This window comes from Chiloscyllium plagiosum, unplaced genomic scaffold, assembly GCF_037043375.1.
Source record: "Chiloscyllium plagiosum isolate Xiang-an unplaced genomic scaffold, Cpla_swu_hap1 HiC_scaffold_12, whole genome shotgun sequence".
Taxonomy (NCBI): domain Eukaryota; kingdom Metazoa; phylum Chordata; class Chondrichthyes; order Orectolobiformes; family Hemiscylliidae; genus Chiloscyllium; species Chiloscyllium plagiosum.
In genome coordinates this window covers 83,471,009-83,492,296 of record NW_028270150.1, presented here as the reverse complement: position 1 = coordinate 83,492,296, position 21,288 = coordinate 83,471,009, and the positions used below count along the sequence as shown (strand labels likewise).

Here is a 21,288-nt window from a genome sequence, read left to right as displayed (position 1 = left end):
AGATTTGTATCCCAACATTGTTTATTTTCCTCAGGATATATTTATCATTGGCCATGTTAACTTTTATCACCCATGCTTGCTTGCCCTGAGAAATAGACATGTCTTTTTCTTCAGCTGCTGCAATCCATGTGATCAAGATGCTTCCACAAATTGTTAAGTGAGGATTAACAGGATTTTGATCCAACACTAATAAAGAACAGAAAGAGGGAGGTTCAATAAAACAGCTTCAAATTTAATTTCCCCTCAGTTTGTAGCAGGTTTGAATAAAGTATTAATGAGCAACTGCAGTAGAATAATTTAGCTTGAGATTTGGCTCTTATACTGCCTAAAGAAATTGAGGCGTTTCCAACCTCAGGTAAAGCTTTGAGACACACCTGATGATCATTGGGCTAGTACATCACACTGTGTAGCACTGCACTGTACAAAATTTTGGGATGGAAGGAAAATTGCTGGCTTGAGGGTGAGTTCAGCAAACTTCAATTACAGTGTACTCCTATGTAGGTCCTACAAATAAATTAGAGTTTTCAAACAACTCCACAGTTTTTGCACCTAGTGTCATGGTCCTGGCAAACACAACAGTGAGAGAGTTCATCTTTCCATTTGGTGTGTGGGAAGTTAGAAACAGCCTTTGGATGAACAGATGTAGAACTCTGCATCATTCAAAATGGTGACAATCTTTGCACAGTGAATATTTTCTCAAGAAGTGAAACAGCAGAAAAAGGGATGCAAAGTGAATACTCAAGAATTCATTTCCAAGATACCCTACATGGGTCAGGATACTACCTTGCTCTACATTTGGTCTTTCAAAGCCCCTTTGTCCATTTATTGTTAGACAGTAGATAAGGATTCATCCCAATCATTATGGTGTCCTTTCCACCATGTTACTCATCAGTGCAAACACATATAGTTTCAACTTTTTTGCTTTGTGACTGAAAACATTTGGTTCAATAGTTCAGAATTGAACTTGATGTATATGATAATTTACAGTTTCTTTGAAGAGAAACTTAACTGTGTGGTCAGATCGAACTGTTGAGCTTTATTTTATACTTATACTTTAATTCATGAGAATAAATGTTTCTGGCAAGTCCTTCAATTATTGCCCATCTTTAGTCACCCCTTTTGGTACAGTATAATTTGCTTTAGGATAATTTCAGAGGGCAGCTAATGATCAATTAAAGTATGGAACTGAATTCATATATTGGTCAGATTGGATAAAGACATAAGTTTTCATTATTTGAAGGATATTAAGTTGTAGTTTATTTTTTTAATTTCATGCTTATATAGCACCTTTTGTGACTTAAGAACACACCAAACGCTTTACAGCCAATTAAGCAATTTGTTCTGCAGTTGCTATTGCAACAGGTATTGAATATATTCTTGGAAAGAAATAGAGTGCATGTCTGTGGTGAAAGGACAAAAGGGTTGAACTGCTTGGACAGCTCCTCAATGATAGAAAGAAGCACAATGGCCTCTTGCTTTGCTGAATGACTCAATTAAATGCATAATATGGGTCAGCTGCAGTGAGATTCGCACCTGTAGATATCACCAACTGAATTGCAATATTTAATGCTTAAAACATGCGACTTAAAGCAGAAATAAACGATTGCAAGCAATTTGCAATGATTATGGTAAATATAAAGAATAAGACTTTCCACCATAGTAGCTTTGATTAATTCTGTCTATTAGCTCAAACTTATCATTAGTTTGTGAGGAATTCAGATGTGTAACATAGTGCAAAATAAAAATCACATCTCTCTGCAGATACTCAATGGATGTTCTATTGACTAAGAATTATTGCTTATTGTCACAAATCTGGTTTCTTTTTTTATAAAAGCTTGTCCTGTTCTCAAGGATACTATGTCCTTGGATTTTTTAAAGAGGGGTAATAAACTGCTCTCGGTGCTGATTAGCCTGGTTTGGTACACAGATTAAAGGGTATTGAGAGGCCTTTTTGTTTATATGTAAACACATGAGATTTCAGGCCAAAGTGGTTATGTTTTAGAAGTGACCTGTATAATGAAAGGGGAGTGGTCAACTGAGTCATTTAGTTCAGTCCAGAACTAGTTGGGAGTTCAACAGTGAGCTGTTGAATTAAGTCTAATTTGGATAGACTGAGTTCTGGAGGGATTCTTTATTCTGTTCTTTGTGTTTCATTTTGTAATTTTGTGAAGATATTTCTGCCTGTTTTAAAATCTAGTAGTCAACCTAGCAACCTCACTCTGGGTAATTTTCACTGTACACTTAGTGAAACAAATTGCAAAGTTATGGTCTGGGCTGCCTGCTTAAGAATGTTTTGAGTGGTCTGGCCTAGTCCATAACAGACTGGGGGCTCGTCCGGGATTTTAAACAGTGAATGGTAGGTGCTAGTGTCTTTATTTCGGGTGTTGGTTTGGTTGGGTAGACAAAGCTTGGGACAGGAATGACTCTTTCAGTCGCCTAAAGTTTTCTATAAATGGAAGCAGTGACTTTGGAAGGTTTGCAGAACATGAATAAGACCAAGCTGCAGGAATTAGCAGACCAGCTGGGCTTGGATCTGCCTGCTTCTGTGAGGAAAGGAGAGATAATTACAGCAGTAGCTCAGCATTTAAACTCACTGGAGAAACCATCAGAATCTATAGAGATGGCAAGAATTCAATTGCAAATGGAGCACCTTAAGTTAGAGGCAAGAGATAAGGAAAGGACAGCAGAAATGAAACAGTTTGAGTTACGATTAGAAGCAGAAGAGAGGGAAGAAGAGAGCAGAAAAAGAAAAAGAGAGAGCTTTTGAACTTCAAAAACTGACACTTAAAAAACGAAAGTCAGCTTAAAAGGCTGGAGATAAAGGCTGAAGATAACCTTAGCGAGGAAGTAATGTGAACTCATGTGGAAGAGCAGACAGTTAAAGCAGCAAGGTTAATAGCTGATGATTATGAGCTGGTCCATAAAATAGGGGTTTGCTTCCAGAATCAATTTCAGTCCATGAGGGATAGAAATTGGGGCAAAGAGAAATCCTCACATGAAAAGGGAAAGGTAGATCTCAATGAAGATCATAAGAATAATTTATCACAGGGTAAAAAAGAAACCATTGAGAGGGATAAAGGAATTAAAAAGCTTTGATGTTTTCATTGTAATAAAGTGGGCCATACAAAATCACAGTGTTGGTGGGATAGGAGAATGCCAGATGTAGGAAAACCAGACAAGCCCAGAAGTTTTGTTGGACTAGTAACAAAAGGCACAAGGGAAATTAGACAACTGCCTCTGGGATACAAGATGATCAAAGGTTGATTAAGGAGGAAGTGCCAGATCTGCTTAAAAAATATAGACGCAAGGGTAAAGTTCACATAGGCCAGGAGTAGCAGGTAAAGAGGTTACGATATTAAGGGACACAGGCTGCTCTCAGTCTATGATGCTGAAGGATGAGGAGATATGTACTCCTGAGTGACTATTGCCAGAAAAAGTAACATGAATTCATGGTTAGACAAAAAATGCTCAGTTATGTAAAGTGAGGCTAGAGAGTCCAGTGAAGAGTGGAGAATTTGTGGTAGGAGCACTAGATAAACTCTCAGCTCCAGGAATACAATTTGGCCTTGCAAATTATATAGCTGATTCAGCAGTGGGTGTACTGCCTACTCTAGTTGAAAAGCCTGTGGAGACACAGGCAACTGAAGATATCTAAGATGTTTATCCAGGAATTTTCCCTGATTGTGTGGTCACAAGATTATAAAGGTATAAGTTGAAGCAGGAGAGTTCAAAAGGCACAGATAAGGAAGCTGACATAACTTTATCAGAAACTTTCTTCAATCAGATAAGTGGAACAGAGCTGGAGCAAATACATAAACATGCAAGTATCTTGAGCTCTGCTAAGCTGGTTGAAATATAGCAGAAAAATTAGAACTTAAAACAGTTATATCAAAAGGCATTTACAGAGAAGGAAAGTGAATGCATCCCTGTGTATTATTATTTAACAAAAGTTGTCTTAATGAGGAAATGGAGACCATCACACATTCAAGCAGATGAGAAATGGACAGAGATTCATCAAATTGTTTTGCCAGTAGGGGATAGAAAAGAGATACTGTGAGTGGCACATTAGCTACCATTTGGAGGACATTTAGGGGTGAGGAAAACACAGGCTAAAAACAAAGACATTTTTACTGGCCTGGACAACACAAAGATGATGTTGAATTTTGCCAGACTTGTCATACATGTCAGCTGATCGACAACCATAGGCAATAATAAAACCTGCACCTTTAATACCTATTCCAGAATTTGAGGGATGTTTCACAAAAGTCTTGATTGATTGTATAGTTCCCCTACCTCAAACAAAAAGTGGGAATAAGTATTTGTTAACAATAATGGATGTGTCAACTAGATCTCCAGAGACAATCCCATTATGCAACATCACAGCTAAAAGGGTTGTAGAAGAATTATTTAAATGTTTTACTAGATATGGACTACCAATACAGATCCAGTCAGATCAAGGATAAAACTTCACATCCAAACTATTCAAGGAGGTTATGGATAACTTGGGAATAAAGCAGTTCAAATCTACTGCGTACCATCCGGACTGACAGGGAGCACTAGAATGATGGCATCAAACACTAAAGACCATGTTGAGGGCTTATGGTCAGGATTATCCAGATGATTGGGATAAGGAGATCCCTTTGTACTTTTTGCGATCAGAGATGCACCAAATGAATCAACCAAATTCAGTCCATTTGAATTAATTTTTGGGCATGCAGTAAGGGGACCATTAAAATTGATTAAGGAGACGTAAATAAGTCAGAATTCAGAGATCACCCATTTGGAATATGTGTCAAATTTTAGAGAACGATTAAATAGAGCTGGAGAATTGGCTAGACAGCATTTAAAAGTATCACAGCATACAATAAAACAAAGTTAAAAATCACACAACACCAGGTTATAGTCCAACAGGTTTAATTGGAAGCACACTAGCTTTCGGAGCGACGCTCCTTCATCAGGTGATTGTGCGTCGCTCCGAAAGCTAGTGTGTTTCCAATTAAACCTGTTGGACTATAACCTGGTGTTGTGTGATTTTTAACTTTGTACACCCCAGTACAACACCGGCATCTCCGAATCATGACTACAATAAAACAGGAAGTGGATAAGAAATCACAAATTTGCAATTTTGCAATTGGGAAATAAGGTAATGGTGTTACTTCCAGTGACAGATGAGCCTTTAAAAGCAAGGTTTAGTGGACCTTATCAAAGCGAGAAGAAATTGTGAAAGCTGACCTACTTGATAATGACTCTAGACAGGAAGAAATCTCACAGCGTGTGTCATGTGAATATGCTCAAAAGGTATTTTGATAGGGAAGGAAAGCAAGAGGAGAAGGTATTAATGCTTACAGCACAGAGAAAGAACCAAGTTCAGAGGATTCTGAATTGGACATTCCTCAAATCAAATTGGACAATGAGGAAGTTGTCAAAAATTGGGATAAATTATTGAGTTACCTTCCACAAGAAAACCGTAATGATCTGAAAGAGTTATTACTATCACATGGGGAGATATGCAGATATAAACTGGGAAGTATTAACCTAATTGTGTTTGATGTAGATATAAGAGATGCTGTTCCAGTTAAGCAACATCCTTATAGGCATAACCCTCTAAAGTTAACACAGATTCAGAAGGAGATAGAGTGCATGCCCCAAGATGGCATAATTGAAGTGAGTTACAGTGACTGGAGTTCTCCCATAGTCATGGTGCCAAAGCCAGATGGTACCTAATGATTATGTGTGGACTATTGCAAAGTCAACACCGTTACAAAGACTGATGCATATCCAATTCCATGGTTGAAGGAGTGTGTTGAAAAAGTGGGACAAGCAACTTACATTTCTAAGTTGGACTTGTTCAGAGACTACTGGCAAGTACCTCTGTCAGAAAGAGGAAAGGCAATTTTGGCTTCTGTAATGCTGAATGGATTATATCAGTTCAAAGTCATGCCATTTGGTATGAAAAACACTCCAGCCACTTTTCAGAGACTGACTAATACGGTCATTGCCGGATTACCCAATTGTGTGGTGTATATTGATGACCTGGTGAATTTTAGTCATTCATGGAAGGAACATTTATAGCACTTATCAGATTTGTTCAATCGATTTCGGAAGGCAGGCTTGGTGGTAAGCCAAGCCAGAAGTGAATTTGCCAAAGCCCAAGTCACCTTCCTGGGCCATGTTATTGGACATGGACAAATCGTCCCACAGGATGTGAAAACAAAAGTAATTGGTGAATTTCCCACACAGTCCATGAGAAAAGCAGTACTATGGTTCCTGGGATTTTACTGAACGTTTGTGCCAAACTTTAGCAGTTTGGCTGCTCCACTCACCGAGTTGTTAAAAAAAGGCAAGGCATTTCAGTGGACAGCGGACTGTCACAAGCCATTTGACAGCCTAAACACTGTTATCCGTTGTCCCAGTATTAGCCACACCAGATTACATGAAGCCTTTCAAGGTGGCTATTGATGCCAGTGATGTGGGTCTCGGTGCAGTGTTCCTGTAGGAGGATGACAAGGGAATAGAAAGACCCATTGGGCATTTTTACAGGAAATTGAACATTCATCAACAGAAATATTCAACGGTGGAGAAAGAGACTTTAAGCTTGGTGCTGGCATTGCAACATTTCAGTTTTATATTACCAGCAGTGCATCTGAGACAATCATACACACTGATTATAACCCATTGATATTTGTGGAAAAATTTAAGGACAAAAATGCCAGACTGTTTCGATGGAGCTTGTTGTTGCAGCCATTCACGTTGTCAATTGTGCAGGCGGCAGTTCATGAAAATATGATTGCAGATACATTATTGAGTCTCGAATGAGATATGGAGGCATTCGGTGGCGGGTGTGCCACAGCCTGAATTTGCATTGTGCATGTTTGCACGTTTATAGTTAGTATAGTGTATATGTGTGTTTAGACTACTAACCGGGTTTTCGAAGGGTTTTAAAAATGAAGCCATCTTTTGGTGATGGTTCACTTTTTTAAGGGGGGGGGGGGGGGAAGTGTCACAAAGCTGCTTTCTTTTTTTTTTAAAGATGTTCCTGTTCTCAAGGATACTATGTCCTTGTTTTTTTTCAGAGGGGTAATAAAACGTTCTGGTTTGGTACAGAGATTAAAGGGTATTGAGGGGCCTTTTTGTTTATGTGTAAACAGATGAGACTTCAGGCCAAAGTGGTCATGTTTTAGAAGTGACCTGGATAATGAAAGGTGCATGGTCAGCTCTCTAGCTGAGCTGTTTAGTTCAGTCCAGAACTAGTTGGGAGTTCCACACTGAGGTGTGTGGAAACAAACTCTCTCTCTTTCTGTCCTTCTAACTTTAACCTGTAAGCATACGTTCCACTTGTACTGGTTTTTAAGGGGGTTTGCTTATTGGGACTTCTGTGGAGTTTTGGAACAGCATAATTAAGTCTAATTTGGATAGACTGAGTTCTGTAGGGGTTTTTTATTCTGTTCTTTGTGCTTCATTGTGTAATTTTGTGAATACATTTCTGTCTGTTTTAAAATCTATTAGTCAACCTTGCAACCTCACTCTGGCTAATTTTCACTGTACACAATGAAACAAATTGCAAACTTATGGTCTGGGCTACCTGCTTAAGAATGTTTTGAGTGATCTGGCTTTCTCATATATCTGGTGTTGTCATCATATTATCTCCTGCCTACAACCGCACAATCCCCACAATCCTGCCCCACAATCCTGCCTCTGGTTGTCCACATGCCTATGAAACAATGTACTAGCTGCTACACCAATCAAAAACAGACTGTTAATTCAAAGTGAAACATTTTTCCCTCTTATATTTTTATAACTATTCAAGGAATTGCATAGCACTGCACAGATGGAGACTCTTCAGCTGATCGAGGATATATTAGACTATCAAAGAGCAATATAGTTCATCACAATCTCCACTTCTTCCTTCTATCACTGCATTTTTATCTCCTTCAAGTATTTTTTAAATCCTCTTTGAAGGCCACTATTAAATTTGTGACCACGACTCTGACAGGCAATGTATTCTAATTGGAACTGCCCATTGCAGAAAAATATATTTCTTCGTGCCACCTCAGATTCTTTGCAAATCATTTACACTTGTGCACTTGCATTACCAATCCTTCAGTCATTAGAAACAGAAACTTTGCATGATTTTTAACACCTCTATCAAATCTCTTGTTAACTTTATCTGCTCTAAAGTCCTTAGCTTCTCCAGTCTATCCACGTAACTGTCATAGCTAATTCCTGGACCCATTCTAGTATATCTCCTTTGTACTCTCTCCACAAAGTCTTCACGTCCTTCCCAAATGTGTGCCCTGAATTGGGGTAATACTACACTGCGGACTTCACTAATATTTTGTAGAAGTTTAGCTTATCTTCCTTGCTTTTGTGTCTGTGCCTATCTTTATGAAGTCCATGGTGTGATATTAAATGCTTTGTAAAGTTGTCTTGTCACCGTTCAAAGATTTATACTCAAGCACCATCTCTTTTCCTGAAACTCTTTGCAAATTAGGAGAAAGTGAGGACTGCAGACGCTGGAGAGTCAGAGTCGAAAAGCGTGGCACTGGAATAGCACAGCAGGTCAGGCAGCATCCGAGAAGCAGAAGCCCTGACTCACCCTTTCCTAGTTGTGCTGTTAAGCATGTCCTTATCCTTTCTATCAAAATGCATCACCTCACATTTTTTTTGATGTTGAATTCAAGTCCATTCAAGCCCATTCTACCATTATGTGTCTTCTTGGTTATTTTTGCAGTTTTCCAGGCTGGTTATTATACCTCCAAGTTTCATGTCATCTGCAAGCTTTGAAACTGTGCCCATGGTCCAAGCCATTGATGTACATCAAAAGCAGCGGGCATAAAGAAAATTATTCAAAAAATGTTTCATTTAATAAAACAAAGACAAGGCAGGATCTTGCCAGCCTTCCCAGTCCACAAACGGTGTGAGCTGTGCTGAGAAATACAGAAAATCAGATGAGATATCCAGCAAGACCCTTCTCAATGTCAAGACCAAAGGTAACTAACTAAGTCCTGGATGTCAAGACAAGATTCTTGCTGGTGAGGGGCCAGTAATAGAGATTATTGTTCATTATCACCCACATTATTACCTAATTTCTCCTCATAAATATGCAGTTTCTTATTCTACTATCCATCATATAGAAATTAGAAGCTGAGAATTCTTGATATGAAGGTCAGAGTGATTACCAGGCAACTCCAACTTATCACTGGCACTTTTGGATCTCTATCTTGGACATTAACTCCCAGATCTCAGAGTACACCTTGTGGACAGCAACCATGTGCACCCCAAGTCCACAGACTTTTATCATCCAACATAAAGTCATTGAGTTATACAACATGGAAACAGACGCTTCGGTCCAACTCTTCCACACCAAACTGATGTAGTCCCATTTGCCAGCATTTGGTGGATATCCATCTAAAGCCTAGGAGAAAGTGAGGACTGCAGATGCTGGAGATCAGAACTGAAAAATGTGTTGCTGAAGAAAGGCTTATGCCCGCAATGTCGATTCTCCTGCTCCTTGGATGCTGCCTGACCTGCTGCGCTTTTCCAGCAACACATTTTTCAGATCCATCTAAAGCCTTCCTATTCATGAACCCATCAAGATGCCTTTAAATTCTGCATTTCTACTCAACTCTGGCAGCTCCTTCTATACGCACACCAACCTCTGCATGAAAAAAATTATCCCTCAGGTCCCTCTTATTTATCAGGAGAAAGTGAGGACTGCAGATGCTGGAGATCAGAGCTGAAAATGTGTTGCTGGAAAAGCGCAGAAGGTCAGGCAGCATCCAAGGAGCAGAAGAATCGACGTTTCGGGCATGAGCCCTTCTTCAGGATTCCTGAAGAAGGGCTCATGCCCAAAACGTCGATTCTCCTGCTCCTTGGATGCTGCCTGACCTGCTGCGCTTTTCCAGCAACACATTTTCAGCCTTCTTATTTATCAGCCCATTCATCTTAAACCTATGTCCTCTAGTTTTGGACTGCCCTACCCTGGGAAAAAGACCTTGGCTATTTACCCTTTCCTTGCCTCTCATGATTTTATAAATCTCTATAAGGGCACCCCTCAGCCTCTGACACTCCAGGAAAATAGCACCAGCCTGTTGAGACTCTCCCTATAGTTTAAATATGTACCAGCCTCACCACATCATGACATATCTCCAATCCACTACAGTGTAGACCATAAGACATTGGAGCAGAAATTAGGCCATTCAATCACGGCTGATAATTTACTCAACTCCATTCTCCTGCTTTCTCCCCATTACCCTTGACCCCTTGATACTCAATGACCTGGCCTCCACATTCTTCTGTGGCAATGAATTCCATAGGTTTACCACTCTCTGGTTGAAGAAGTTTCTCCTTATTAATGACTTAGATGAGGGAGTTGAAGGGTGGGTCAGTAAATTTGCAGATGATACGAAGATAGGTGGAGTTGTGGACAGTGAGGAGGGCTGTTGTCGGCTGCAGAGGGACTTAGATATGATGCAGAGCTGGGCTGAGGAGTGGCAGATGGAGTTCAACCCTGCCAAGTGTGAGGTTGTCCATTTTGGAAGAACAAATAAGAATGCGGAATACAGGGTTAATGGTAGGGTTCTTAGTCAGGTGGAGGAACAGAGGGATCTTGGGGTCTATGTACATAGATCTTTGAAGGTTGCCACTCAGGTGGATAGAGTTTGTAAGAAGGCCTATGGAGTATTATCGTTCATTAGCAGAGGGATTGAATTCAAGAGTCGTGAAGTGATGTTGCAGCTGTACAGGACTTTGGTTAGGCCACAGTTGGAGTACTGTGTGCAGTTCTGGTCGCCTCACTATAGGAAAGATGTGGAAGCTTTGGAGAGGGTGCAGAGAAGATTTACCAGGATGTTGCCTGGAATGGAGAGGAAGTCGTACGAGGATAGGTTGAGAGTTCTCGGTCTTTTCTCGTTGGAACGGCGAAGGATGAGGGGTGACTTGATAGAGGTTTATAAGATGATCAGAGGAATAGATAGAGTAGACAGTCAGAAACTTTTTCCCCAGGTACAACAGAGTGTTACAAGGGGACATAAATTTAAGGTGAAGGGTGGAAGGTATAGGGGAGATGTCAGGGGTGAGTTCTTTACCCAGAGAGTGGTGGGGGCATGGAATGCGCTGCCCGTGGGAGTGGTGGAGTCGGAATCATTGGCGACCTTTAAGCGGCATTTGGATAGGTACATGGATGGGTACTTAATCTAGGTTAGAAGTTCGGCACAACATCGTGGGCCGAAGGGCCTGTTCTGTGCTGTATTGTTCTATGTTCTATGTTCTATGTTCTATGTTATCTCTGTTCTAAAAGGACTTCCCTTTACTCTAAGGCTGTGCCCTTGAGTCCTAGTCTCTCCTACCAATGGAAACATCTTCCCAAGATCCACTCTGTCCAGACCATTCAGTATTCTGTATGTTTCAATTAGATCCCCCCTCATCCTTCTTAACCCCCCCTCATCCTTCTAAACTTCATTGAGTTTCTCATACATTAAGCTTTTCATTTGTGGGACCATTCTCATGAATCACCTCCGAACATGCTCCAGGGCTAGTACATCCTTCCTGAGATAAAACTGCACACAATACTCCACATGTGGTCTGACCAGAGCCTTATTGAGCCTCAGAAGTACATCCCTGCTTTTATATTCAAGTCTTCTCAAAATGCTTGACATCATTGCATTTGCCTTCCTAACTACTGACTCAACCTGCAAGTTTACCTTGAGAGATTCCTGGACATGAACTCCCAAGTCTCTTTGCACTTCAGACTTCTGACTTTTTTCCCCATTTAGAAAATAGTCGATGCCTCCAAAGTGCATGACCTCACACATTCCCACATCGTATTCCATCTGCCACTTCTTTGCCCATTCTCCTAACCTATCCAAATTCTTCTGCAACCTCCCCGCCTCTCAATGCTACCTGTCCCTCTACCTAGCTTTGTATAGTCTGCAAACTTAGCTAGAATGCCCTCAGTACCTTCATCTAGATTATTAATGTACAAAATAAAAAAGGTTGTAGTCCCAACACTGAGCCTTGCGGAACATCACTTGTCACTGGCTGCCATCCTGAGAAGGACCTTTTATCTTACCCACTGCTTTCTGCCAGACAGCCAAGCTCCTATCCATGCTAACACCATGGACACTTATCTTACTTAGTAACCTCCTGTGTGGAACCTTGTCAAAAGCCTTCTTGAAGTCCAGGTCGATAACATCCATTGTCTCTTCTTGTTCTAACCTGCTCATTATTTCCTAAAGAATTCCAGCAGATTTGTCAGGCATGACCTCCCCTTGATGAAACGGTGCTGACTTTGCCCTATTTTACCATACACTTCCAAGTATTCAGAAATCTCATCCTTCACAATGAATTCCAGGATCTTACCCATGACTGAGGTTAGGCTAATCGCTGTGTAATTTTCCATCTTTTGCCTTACTCCCTTTTTAAACAGGGGTGTCATGAGAGAGATTTTCCATTCCTCCGGGACCGTCCCTGATTCTAGTGATTCCTAAAAGATCATCACTAACACCTTCCCTATCTCTTCAGCTATCTTCCTTCGAACTCTGAGGTGTAGTCCATCTGGTCCAGGTGATTTATCCACCTTCAGGCCATCCACCTTCACCTTTGTGATGGCTACCATACTCAGTTCTACCCCTCACTCTCTTGAATTTTGAGATGTTACTTGTGTATTCCAGTTCTGCACCAATACTACACTTTGGAACACACCGACTCTTTTTATTAGAATACTGCTATTAGGGCTGTTAATGTGCAGCAATTGGCACCCATCTCATGGATTTGACAGGGGAGCATTTCATGGGTCCTTGTTTGCCCTTTCAGTGTTCATTCACTTTGAGCTGACTTGGATGCTCATAGCATCTCTGCTTTGCTTAGCCTGTTTGTGGTTTGCACTTCAGCCAAAGCTGAAATGCTCACAGTATTTCTGTTTTGCTTTGCCTTTTAGTGCGGGCACAAAGCCAGGCAGGTTGGCCTGATTGTCAACAGTGACAAGTCAAGGTAATGGAAATGTTGTTGTACAGCACCACATTATATCAATCTCACACCTGTATTCGGCCATGTCTAAAAGTCTAAGGGGAATAGTTGTCAGTCAAATCAAAGGAGACATCATTGACTCAGGGGTCCTAGTACAGTAAGTGAAGGGTAGCCTTCGATATCAGTCCAGGAGCTTGGGCACAGTCAGCATAGTCGAGGTGCTCACAGTCAGGATCCTCTCCTTATAATTAACTAGGAGACAGTGAGGACTGTGGATGCTGGAGATGAGAGTCAAGGAGTGTGGTACTGGAAAAGCACAGCCAATCAGGCAGCATCCGAGGAGCAGATCCGACAGACATTTACCTGTACTTCTGCATATCCTTTCACATCCAACAAAGCTTTACCTATATTTCCACTTACGTCATCTACTGTATCTGTTGCACCCAATGTGGTCTCCTCTACATTGGGGAGACAGGATGCCAACTTGTAGATCATTTCAGAGAATATCTCTGGGACACCCGCACCAACCAACACCACTGTTCTGCAACTGAACACTTTAACTCCCCTTCCCACTCCACCAAGGACATGCAGGTCCTGGGCCTCCTCCATTGCCAAACCCTAACCACCCTATGCCTTGGAGGAAGAATGCTTCATCTTCCGTCTTGGGACCTTCCAACCCACACGGTATCTTCCCACCAGCCCCACCTCCCCCTTGTTTATCTCTCAGCCCCCTTGGGCTACAAGCCCCATTCCTAATGAAGGGTTTATGCTTGAAATGTCAACTCTCCTGCTCCTCAGATGCTGTCAGACCGGCTGTGCTTTTCCAGCACCGCACTCTTTGACTCCACTCCTTATAGGCTTGAAGAGCCAAATAGTGGGCCCCTCACTGGCTGTCTTGGGTTTTTTTGCCCTATTGTGGGCCCTTATCTCCCAGTAGGAGACAAGGTAAGGGATTAATCGAGATGGAACAGATGGTAGTGCTGATGCAGATAAGGGGAAGCTGGTGAGTGAGTGGACAATGCAGACACCGTGCAGGGTTAGTAGTTTGGGGGATGATGGAGTAGACGAGAGCAAGTGAGAGAAGATGTTACATGCAGTACTGAGCATGGCAAAACATGGATGGGAGGTGGGTGCAGTAGCAGAGATGGACAGAGTGTGAGTTAGCAGAGGCAAGATGGTGACACTTAGTCTGATTGAGGAGAGAAGGTTATTAACCTTCTTGTGGTATTCCTGGGACTTTCTCTGGACAGTTGAGACCACAATGGCCTGGCTGGCAACATCAGACCAGATGAAGAACTGCCTTCATGGCCTCATCTGTTGGTCTTGTGTGAAGAGGATAACCCATTTTGGCACAACCCTGTCCACCATACCTTTCAGGTTGCTGACCACAAAGCAAGGTGTCAATATCTCTTTATCTGCCACGTGTGGAGCAAAGGTCACACATCATGCAAGGTAGCTCTGAGTTGACAGCACTTGACTGGATTCACAAGGCTTTTTAAAATATGGTGCCATTGCCAGAACTCCTGGCATGAAACTTGGCATGAAAATTTTGCTTTATGAAACTTGACAAAAATGCCACTTTTGAGTACTGGTAAGATTGACTCCACAGTTTCAAATGCTCCTCGTATTGGTGGTACAGTAACTTGCAGATTAATCTTTAATTCCCAAAGACTCCAAGGTAATCTTGGAGAGCCAACAGCCCTATAATGATTTCACAGTTTACTTTTAACACATTGTATTATTACAGAATGCAATATAATCATCAATCTAGTTTCAAGATTAAGATGCAAAAACATAAAGGCCCTCAGCCTTCCCCACAGTTTATGATCATACAAAGGACACCCATCTGCATTTTTTCTTCGTCGTAACAAAGATGATAACATATATCATGATCGATAGCAAAGGCATTAACTCATTGTTGAGGTGGATTCACACATTTACTGAAAGAAAGAACAAAAGAGAGAAATTTCAGACCATTGGGTTAAATATTTTGTGTGATGATATCTCATGATGTAAGTTCAGGTCCAGCATTTTTCAAATAAAGCAAAGGTCATTCAGCATAACAACTCATAATATTTTGACAGTTCATTTTCACATAACCACCATCTCTCCCAAAACTAGGCTGTGTCAATCATGATTACAGCATGGTGTTTGTATCCCATAGTTAATGTTGAAAAGTGTTTCCGACAAAGCTATTTGATCAAAAGGTTGTCAAAAAAGTTTTTTTTATTCATTGGCAATACTCTGTTTCTATTTATACTTGGAAGGGTGAACTGCAAAGTTGACATCAAGCTTATTTAATCAATGTAAATAACAGGAAATATTGTACTTAAGCCAATAAACTTTAATGATGTGCGATACTGTTACTTCATGATGATCATTCAGAGTTGTTTCCATCTGTAGTATTTCAGATGTGACTCAGCGATAGCACAACTTGCTTTGCCATCAGAATGTTGTGTGTTCAAATCCCATTCCAGACGCTTAACCAAATAATCTAAGCTGACACTCAAGCGCAGCACTGAGGGTTTGCTCCAGAAGAAGCAATGTTTTCTTTCAAGTGAAACATTAAATTAGGCATCTAGAATTCCTGCAACACAGAAGGAGGCCATTCAGTCTATCAAGTTTACACTGACCCTACAAAGAACATCCCACCCAAACCCACCCTATCCCTGTAACCTTGCATTTCCCATGGCTAATCTAACTAGTCTGCACATCTTTGGACTGTGGGAGCACCGGAGGAAACCCAAGCACCCAGAGGAAACCCATGCAGACACAGGAAGCATGTGCAAACTCCACATAGACAGTTGCCCAAGTATAGAATTGAACCCAGGCCCCTGGTGCCATGATGCAACAGTGCTAACCACTGAGCCACCATGCTGCCTCAATCCACTGCACAAGTACCTCCCAGTATCTTGCCCGCATTTATCCTTCAGCCAAAACTTGCAAACCAGCTCTCTGGTATTTTCTGGGGTGGCAAGGTGGCTCTGTGGTTAGCACTGCTGCCTTACAGCGCCAGGAACCAGGGTTCAATTCCCGCCTCGGGCAACTGCCTGTGTGGAGTTTGCACATTCTCCCCGTGTCTGCGTAGGTTTCCTCTGGGTGCTCCAGTTTCCTCCCACAGTCCAAAGATGTGCAGGTTAGGTGAATTATCCATGCTAAATTGCCTGTAGCGATATATGACCCTTAGTCAGGGGTAAATATAGGGATGTGGGTTTCTCTTCGGAGGGTCGGTGTGGACTGGTTGGGTCAAAGGGCCTGTTTCCACACTGTAGGTAATCTAATCAGAATTGCTTTCACACACAACTGAATTTCTTTTCCCACCACCAAATCACTTGTGGCAATTTTTGCCTATTCACCATCACCAGCATATCACCTATATTTTCCAACTGATTCATTGTTCAGGGCAATGCAGACCAAGAAAGGTGAAGGAGAGGGAGGGGGCTAAATCAAAATGGAGTTGGAAGGCTGTCTGCCATTTTATCTCACTGATGTGAGATCTCTTTGTAACTACACTTCAAAATTTGTTCTTTGACTTGAGTGTGCTTTGAAACTTTTCAAAGATGCATAAGGTTGGTGTTGTAATATCTCAAAATGTTCACTTTATGCAATGTTTTAAGGTCATGTTCTAAAATTGGACTGCTAGGTATTTTTCACAATTGAATACTGTAAATGTTTCTAATGGTCCCCTTTATGTTTTAGTGAAAAACTATGACAATACTGCAATAGACCTTGTAAAATACAAGGACAGCACATCACAAAACAGGTTAAAATGGAAATGTTAATGATTTTGTAAGTCAACTGATGTTTTTAATATCTTCAAATAATCAGAAATCAACTGATCAATCACATTTCATATTGGGCCATAAATAATGTGAATTTACCATTACTAATTGTACACATTATGTTAAATTTGAAGTTTGAAATGATAATTGAGCTTCAACTGAATAATGAATTTACAGTTATTTCCTGGCTCTTCCCCCAACTCTGGGCCTCTTTCAGATGACCTAAAGTCATTGGATTAGATCCTTCCATGTTATTCGTATTGCTCCAGGTAAATGTGAGTTGCATTCAAGAGATGCATAAAATTACTTTTTAACAGTAGAAAATAGAGGTGGTATTGTAGAATTGAACATTGAACAAATAGTTAACTCCAAAAGGTTTTAGCAGTCACTCAGACTTTCCAAACACTTTGATACAGACAGCTGTTGCATATTCTTGCTTGAGAGACTACACTAGGAATATACTGGTTTCTTGCTATTAAGGGAATGATCTCCAGACATGGCAAATGTCAGCGCATGTAGGTAGAAACGATCTATTCATCTCTCAGGACAAATTAGGTTTTGTTCCGAATCACCCTGATGAATTACAGGCTGGACCTTGTATTGTCCAATCCCTTCAAAATTAAGGTGAGATATGCACCATTTCAACACAGAAAAACCTTTAACATCAAATATTAGAACAAGTCAGGATTAACTGCAACAACCTGTTCATTGCATTTAATTTTTTATTGTCATGGTTTGACTTTAGCAGGGAAACTATGGCATCATTTGTGGAGACTAGTTTGGACGATAGATGTTTTCTAATAAACCTGTTCAAAGAATGTTATTACACACCTCTGTCGCAGGTCAGAATTGAACCTGAATCTTTTATCTTATGAGATTGGGACATTACCGCTGTGCCACAAGAACCCAATTTAGGGAATCTGGACAGTCCAATTGTAGAAATGACAGACCTCCTGGGTTCATGTCCACTCTTAGTACCTCAGTATTGTTGGCCTAGTACTGGTTAATGGGGATCATTTCAGGATTCCTGATCATTTCTCCGTCATTCATTCACAAAGCAATTATTGCAACAAAGTAGCGAACAGAAACAAAAGCATCGATTGGTCAGAATAGCTCTTAGCTGATGAAGGTGAACTGAGGGTGCTATTCATTCCTCAAAACATAAAACTGCAGGAGTTCCTTCGGATGTATTTGATATGCCTCAGGCATCAACAATGACACCAATGACCCGTGCAGCCTGAAGACATTGGTAACAGTGCGCGCTATTTGAATGGGTCCAGTCGTTCTCAGTTCTTGGATGCACAGTATCATCCGCACTGCCACATTTGACAACTAAAATGAAGACAACACTCGACTTCACCCCGCCGAGCAAGGCGATGCCAGTCCTCACACTGTTTACCAACAATGCACACACCATCAAAACTCTCGACACGAGTTAAAACTCCTACCTCTGACCTCCAGACTATGTAGGACTGGCTGCTGACTTGGTGCGGCTTCCTCTGCAGCCACTTCCTCGGAGAGAACAGGGTGTTGCTGGCCGGGCTTTGAGGCTGGCTCCTGGGCAGGAAGGCGAGGTCCCTCTTGCCCCCTCCCCTGGGCTCCAGGTCGAAGCTGAAGCTGGCGGAGAGAGACTTCTCCAGCGGGGAGCGGGGGCAGTGCCGGGGGCGCAGCGAGCGGCCGCTGAGCAGACTCTCGGCCGAGCTGCGGGAACACAGGGAGCCGCCGGCGCCCGCGTACTTGCCCCTCAGGCAGGCAGCCCGGGGGGCGTCGAAGTCGTCGGCCGCCGTTAGCTCGCTGTCGGTGCCGTAGCCCCGGATAATCGCCGAGTCCAGGCTCCTGGTCTGGCGCAGCTTCCTCTTGGACATGGTCTTGGCTGAGGGCGAGGAACAGAACAAAACCGTGTTCAACCATCCTCCGGCCCCTCCTGCAGCACCTCCACCTTGGGGCAAACCCTGAGCGGACATCTCCGGGGGCAGCGGGCTGACCCCTTGTTTATTTTATATTTGTTTTGCTCTGTGCGTGACTCTGCGGAGCTGGGGAGGACACTCGCTCCCATCGGCTGACAGCCCCCTTCACAGACTCGGCGGCGGGAGGACGGGCTCATCACCATCAAAACATCTCGGGAGGGGGGGGGGGGGGCTCACTGGGGCTGGAACTGGGGAGGAGACAGGCGGAATGCCGGCTGGGACTGAGGGGCGAGGGAGGGAAGGGAATGAGAGAGAGCTGGGCGAGCGTCTGTCTCAAACTCACATCCGCACCCTGCGCTCACTCACACACACACACTCACACACAGTGAAACACTTGGCTAAACTCCATTAAGTTAACCCTGGCGGAGCTGCACACGCAGCCAGAACTGCTGCTCGGGAATCCGAAATCCCCGAAATCCGAAAACCGCCAGGCAACAGCTGGGGACGCGGGGCTGTGAGTCAACGCTCGATGTGCATTTGTACGGTCGCTGCTCAGAGCTCCCGACTCCCTCCCAAGTGCACTGGAGTCATCTGGAAAGGCGGCAAGATCGGGTCATCTGCCTTGCGGCTTTGGCGAAGGGGATCAACTTCAGACGGGGCAGAGGGGCATGACACCTGCTCCTCCAAACAGAGCCTCACTGTCTCAGCTGACCTCTGTCAGTGCAACACACTCCCAGTGCAACACGTTCACTGGCCACCTCGACACAATGACCTGGAGAAAGTGAGGTCTGCAGATGCTGGAGATCAGAGCTGAAAAATGTGTTGCTGGAAAAGCGCAGCAGGTCAGGCAGCATCCAAGGAACAGGAGAATCGACGTTTCGGGCACAAGCCCTTCTTCAGGATTCCTGAAGAAGAAGGGCTCATGCCCGAAACGTCGATTCCCCTGCTCCTTGGATGCTGCCTGACCTGCTGCGCTTTTCCAGCAACACATTTTCAACAATTACCTGGCTCCAGCCAGACTCAACCCCAAAAGACTGCGGATGCTGGAAATCAGAAAAGCAAAAACAGCAATTGCTGGGGGGAAACAAAACTCGACAGGTCTGGCAACGCGTGTGGAGAGTTAAGCAGAGTTGACGTTTCGGGTCCAGTAACACCGCGTTCTTTTCACAGACCTGAGTTCTCCCCGCCCAGTGATACAGAGAGCCCAGCTCGACCAGGATCTCAGAATCACAGAATTGTTCCAGCGCAGGAGGAGGTTATCCGGCCCAATGCGCCTACCCCTTGATCTTCCGTCCAGCGTTATTTCCTAGAGCCAGTCTCCTGTTTCTCCACTCATAACATTGCTGTAGTATTTCTGCACAAATAATCATCCAATGAACCTGAACCTGCCTCCACCACATTTCCAGGCAGTGCATTCTGCCCCCTAACTATTCGCTGTGAGGAAAGGATTTTTTCCATCACCTCTTGCTTCTTTTCCACGTCCGGTTAAATCTATGCCTAGGTAAAAGCAAGGACTGCAGATGCTGGAAACCAGAGTCTAGATTAGAGTGGTGCTGGAAAAGCACAGCAGGTCAGGCGGCATCCGAGGAGCAGGAAAATGGAGAATATTCCTGATGAAGGGCTTTTGCCTGAAATGTCAATTTTCCTGCTCCTCTGATGCTGCCTGATCTGCTGTGCTTTTCCAGCACCACACTAATCTAGACTTAAATCTATGCCTTCCCACTGTTGTTCCTTTTAACAGGAAGCCAGTTCTGGTATCATGACGACCTTGTGTCAGAATTGGAAGATATTAGACATGAAAGCCAACTTATGAGCAAGCCAGGGAGATGGTTTGGGGTGGAACAGTGGCTCAGTGGTTAGCACTGCTCAATCACAGCACAGGGTGTGATTCTAGCCTCGGGAGACTGTATGGAGTTTGCATGTTCTCCCTGTTTCTTCCTTCCTACTATCCAAAGATGTCAAGTTAGGTGGATTGACAATGGGATATGCGGGGTTAGAGGGATAGGGTGGGGGGGTGGGTCTGAGATGCTCTCCAAATTGTAGGTATGGACACGATGGGCTGAATGACCTGCTCCCACACTGTAAGGATTGTTTTTTGTAACAGACAGTGAACCATGGTAATAGGGTTTATGGCATCAGTGATTAAATGGCAGAATGTGCAATGCTGCATTATAAGTTACCAATAGAACTCAGTTTTTACTTAGCATATTTATTCTAGAATAAATAAATTAGAATTTTTAAAATTCATTCCATCATGTGGTTGTTGCTGGTCAGTTCGCTTTTTATTGACCATCCCTAATTGCCCTGGAGAATGCTGCGGTAAGCTACCTTCTTGCTGAAGTCTAGATCAGAGTGGTGCTGGAAAAGCACAGCAAGTCAGGCAGCATCTGAGGAGAAGGAAAATTGATGTTTCAGGCAAAAGCACTTCATCATGAATGGAGGCAGGGAGCCTCCAGAGTGGAGAGATAAATGGGGTGGGGGGTGGGGCTGGGGAGAAGGTAACAAAAAGTACAATAGGTAGATGGGAGTGGGGATGAAGGTATTGGGTCAGAGAGGAGGGTGGGGGAAGGTAGCAAAGAGTACAATGGGTGAATGGGGGTGGGGATGAAGGTGAGAGGTCAGAGAGGAAGGTG

At 42.9% G+C, this 21,288-nt stretch overlaps 1 protein-coding gene across 2 annotated transcripts in view; it reads right to left on the bottom strand.

Annotated features, from left to right (window-relative positions):
* Positions 1–18,940, bottom strand: part of LOC122554976 (rho GTPase-activating protein 6) — a 538,092-nt gene extending 519,152 nt beyond the window's left edge. Inside the window, exon 1 of one of the 2 annotated variants that reach the window (XM_087992993.1) lies at positions 18,197–18,940. In XM_087992993.1, the coding sequence (XP_087849119.1) occupies positions 18,197–18,712 (516 nt within the window). In that variant the 5' untranslated portion in view covers positions 18,713–18,940. The remainder of the gene's footprint in view (positions 1–18,196) is intronic. The other variant, XM_043700459.2, reaches the window with a different exon arrangement.
* Positions 18,941–21,288: the final 2,348 nt, after the last annotated feature.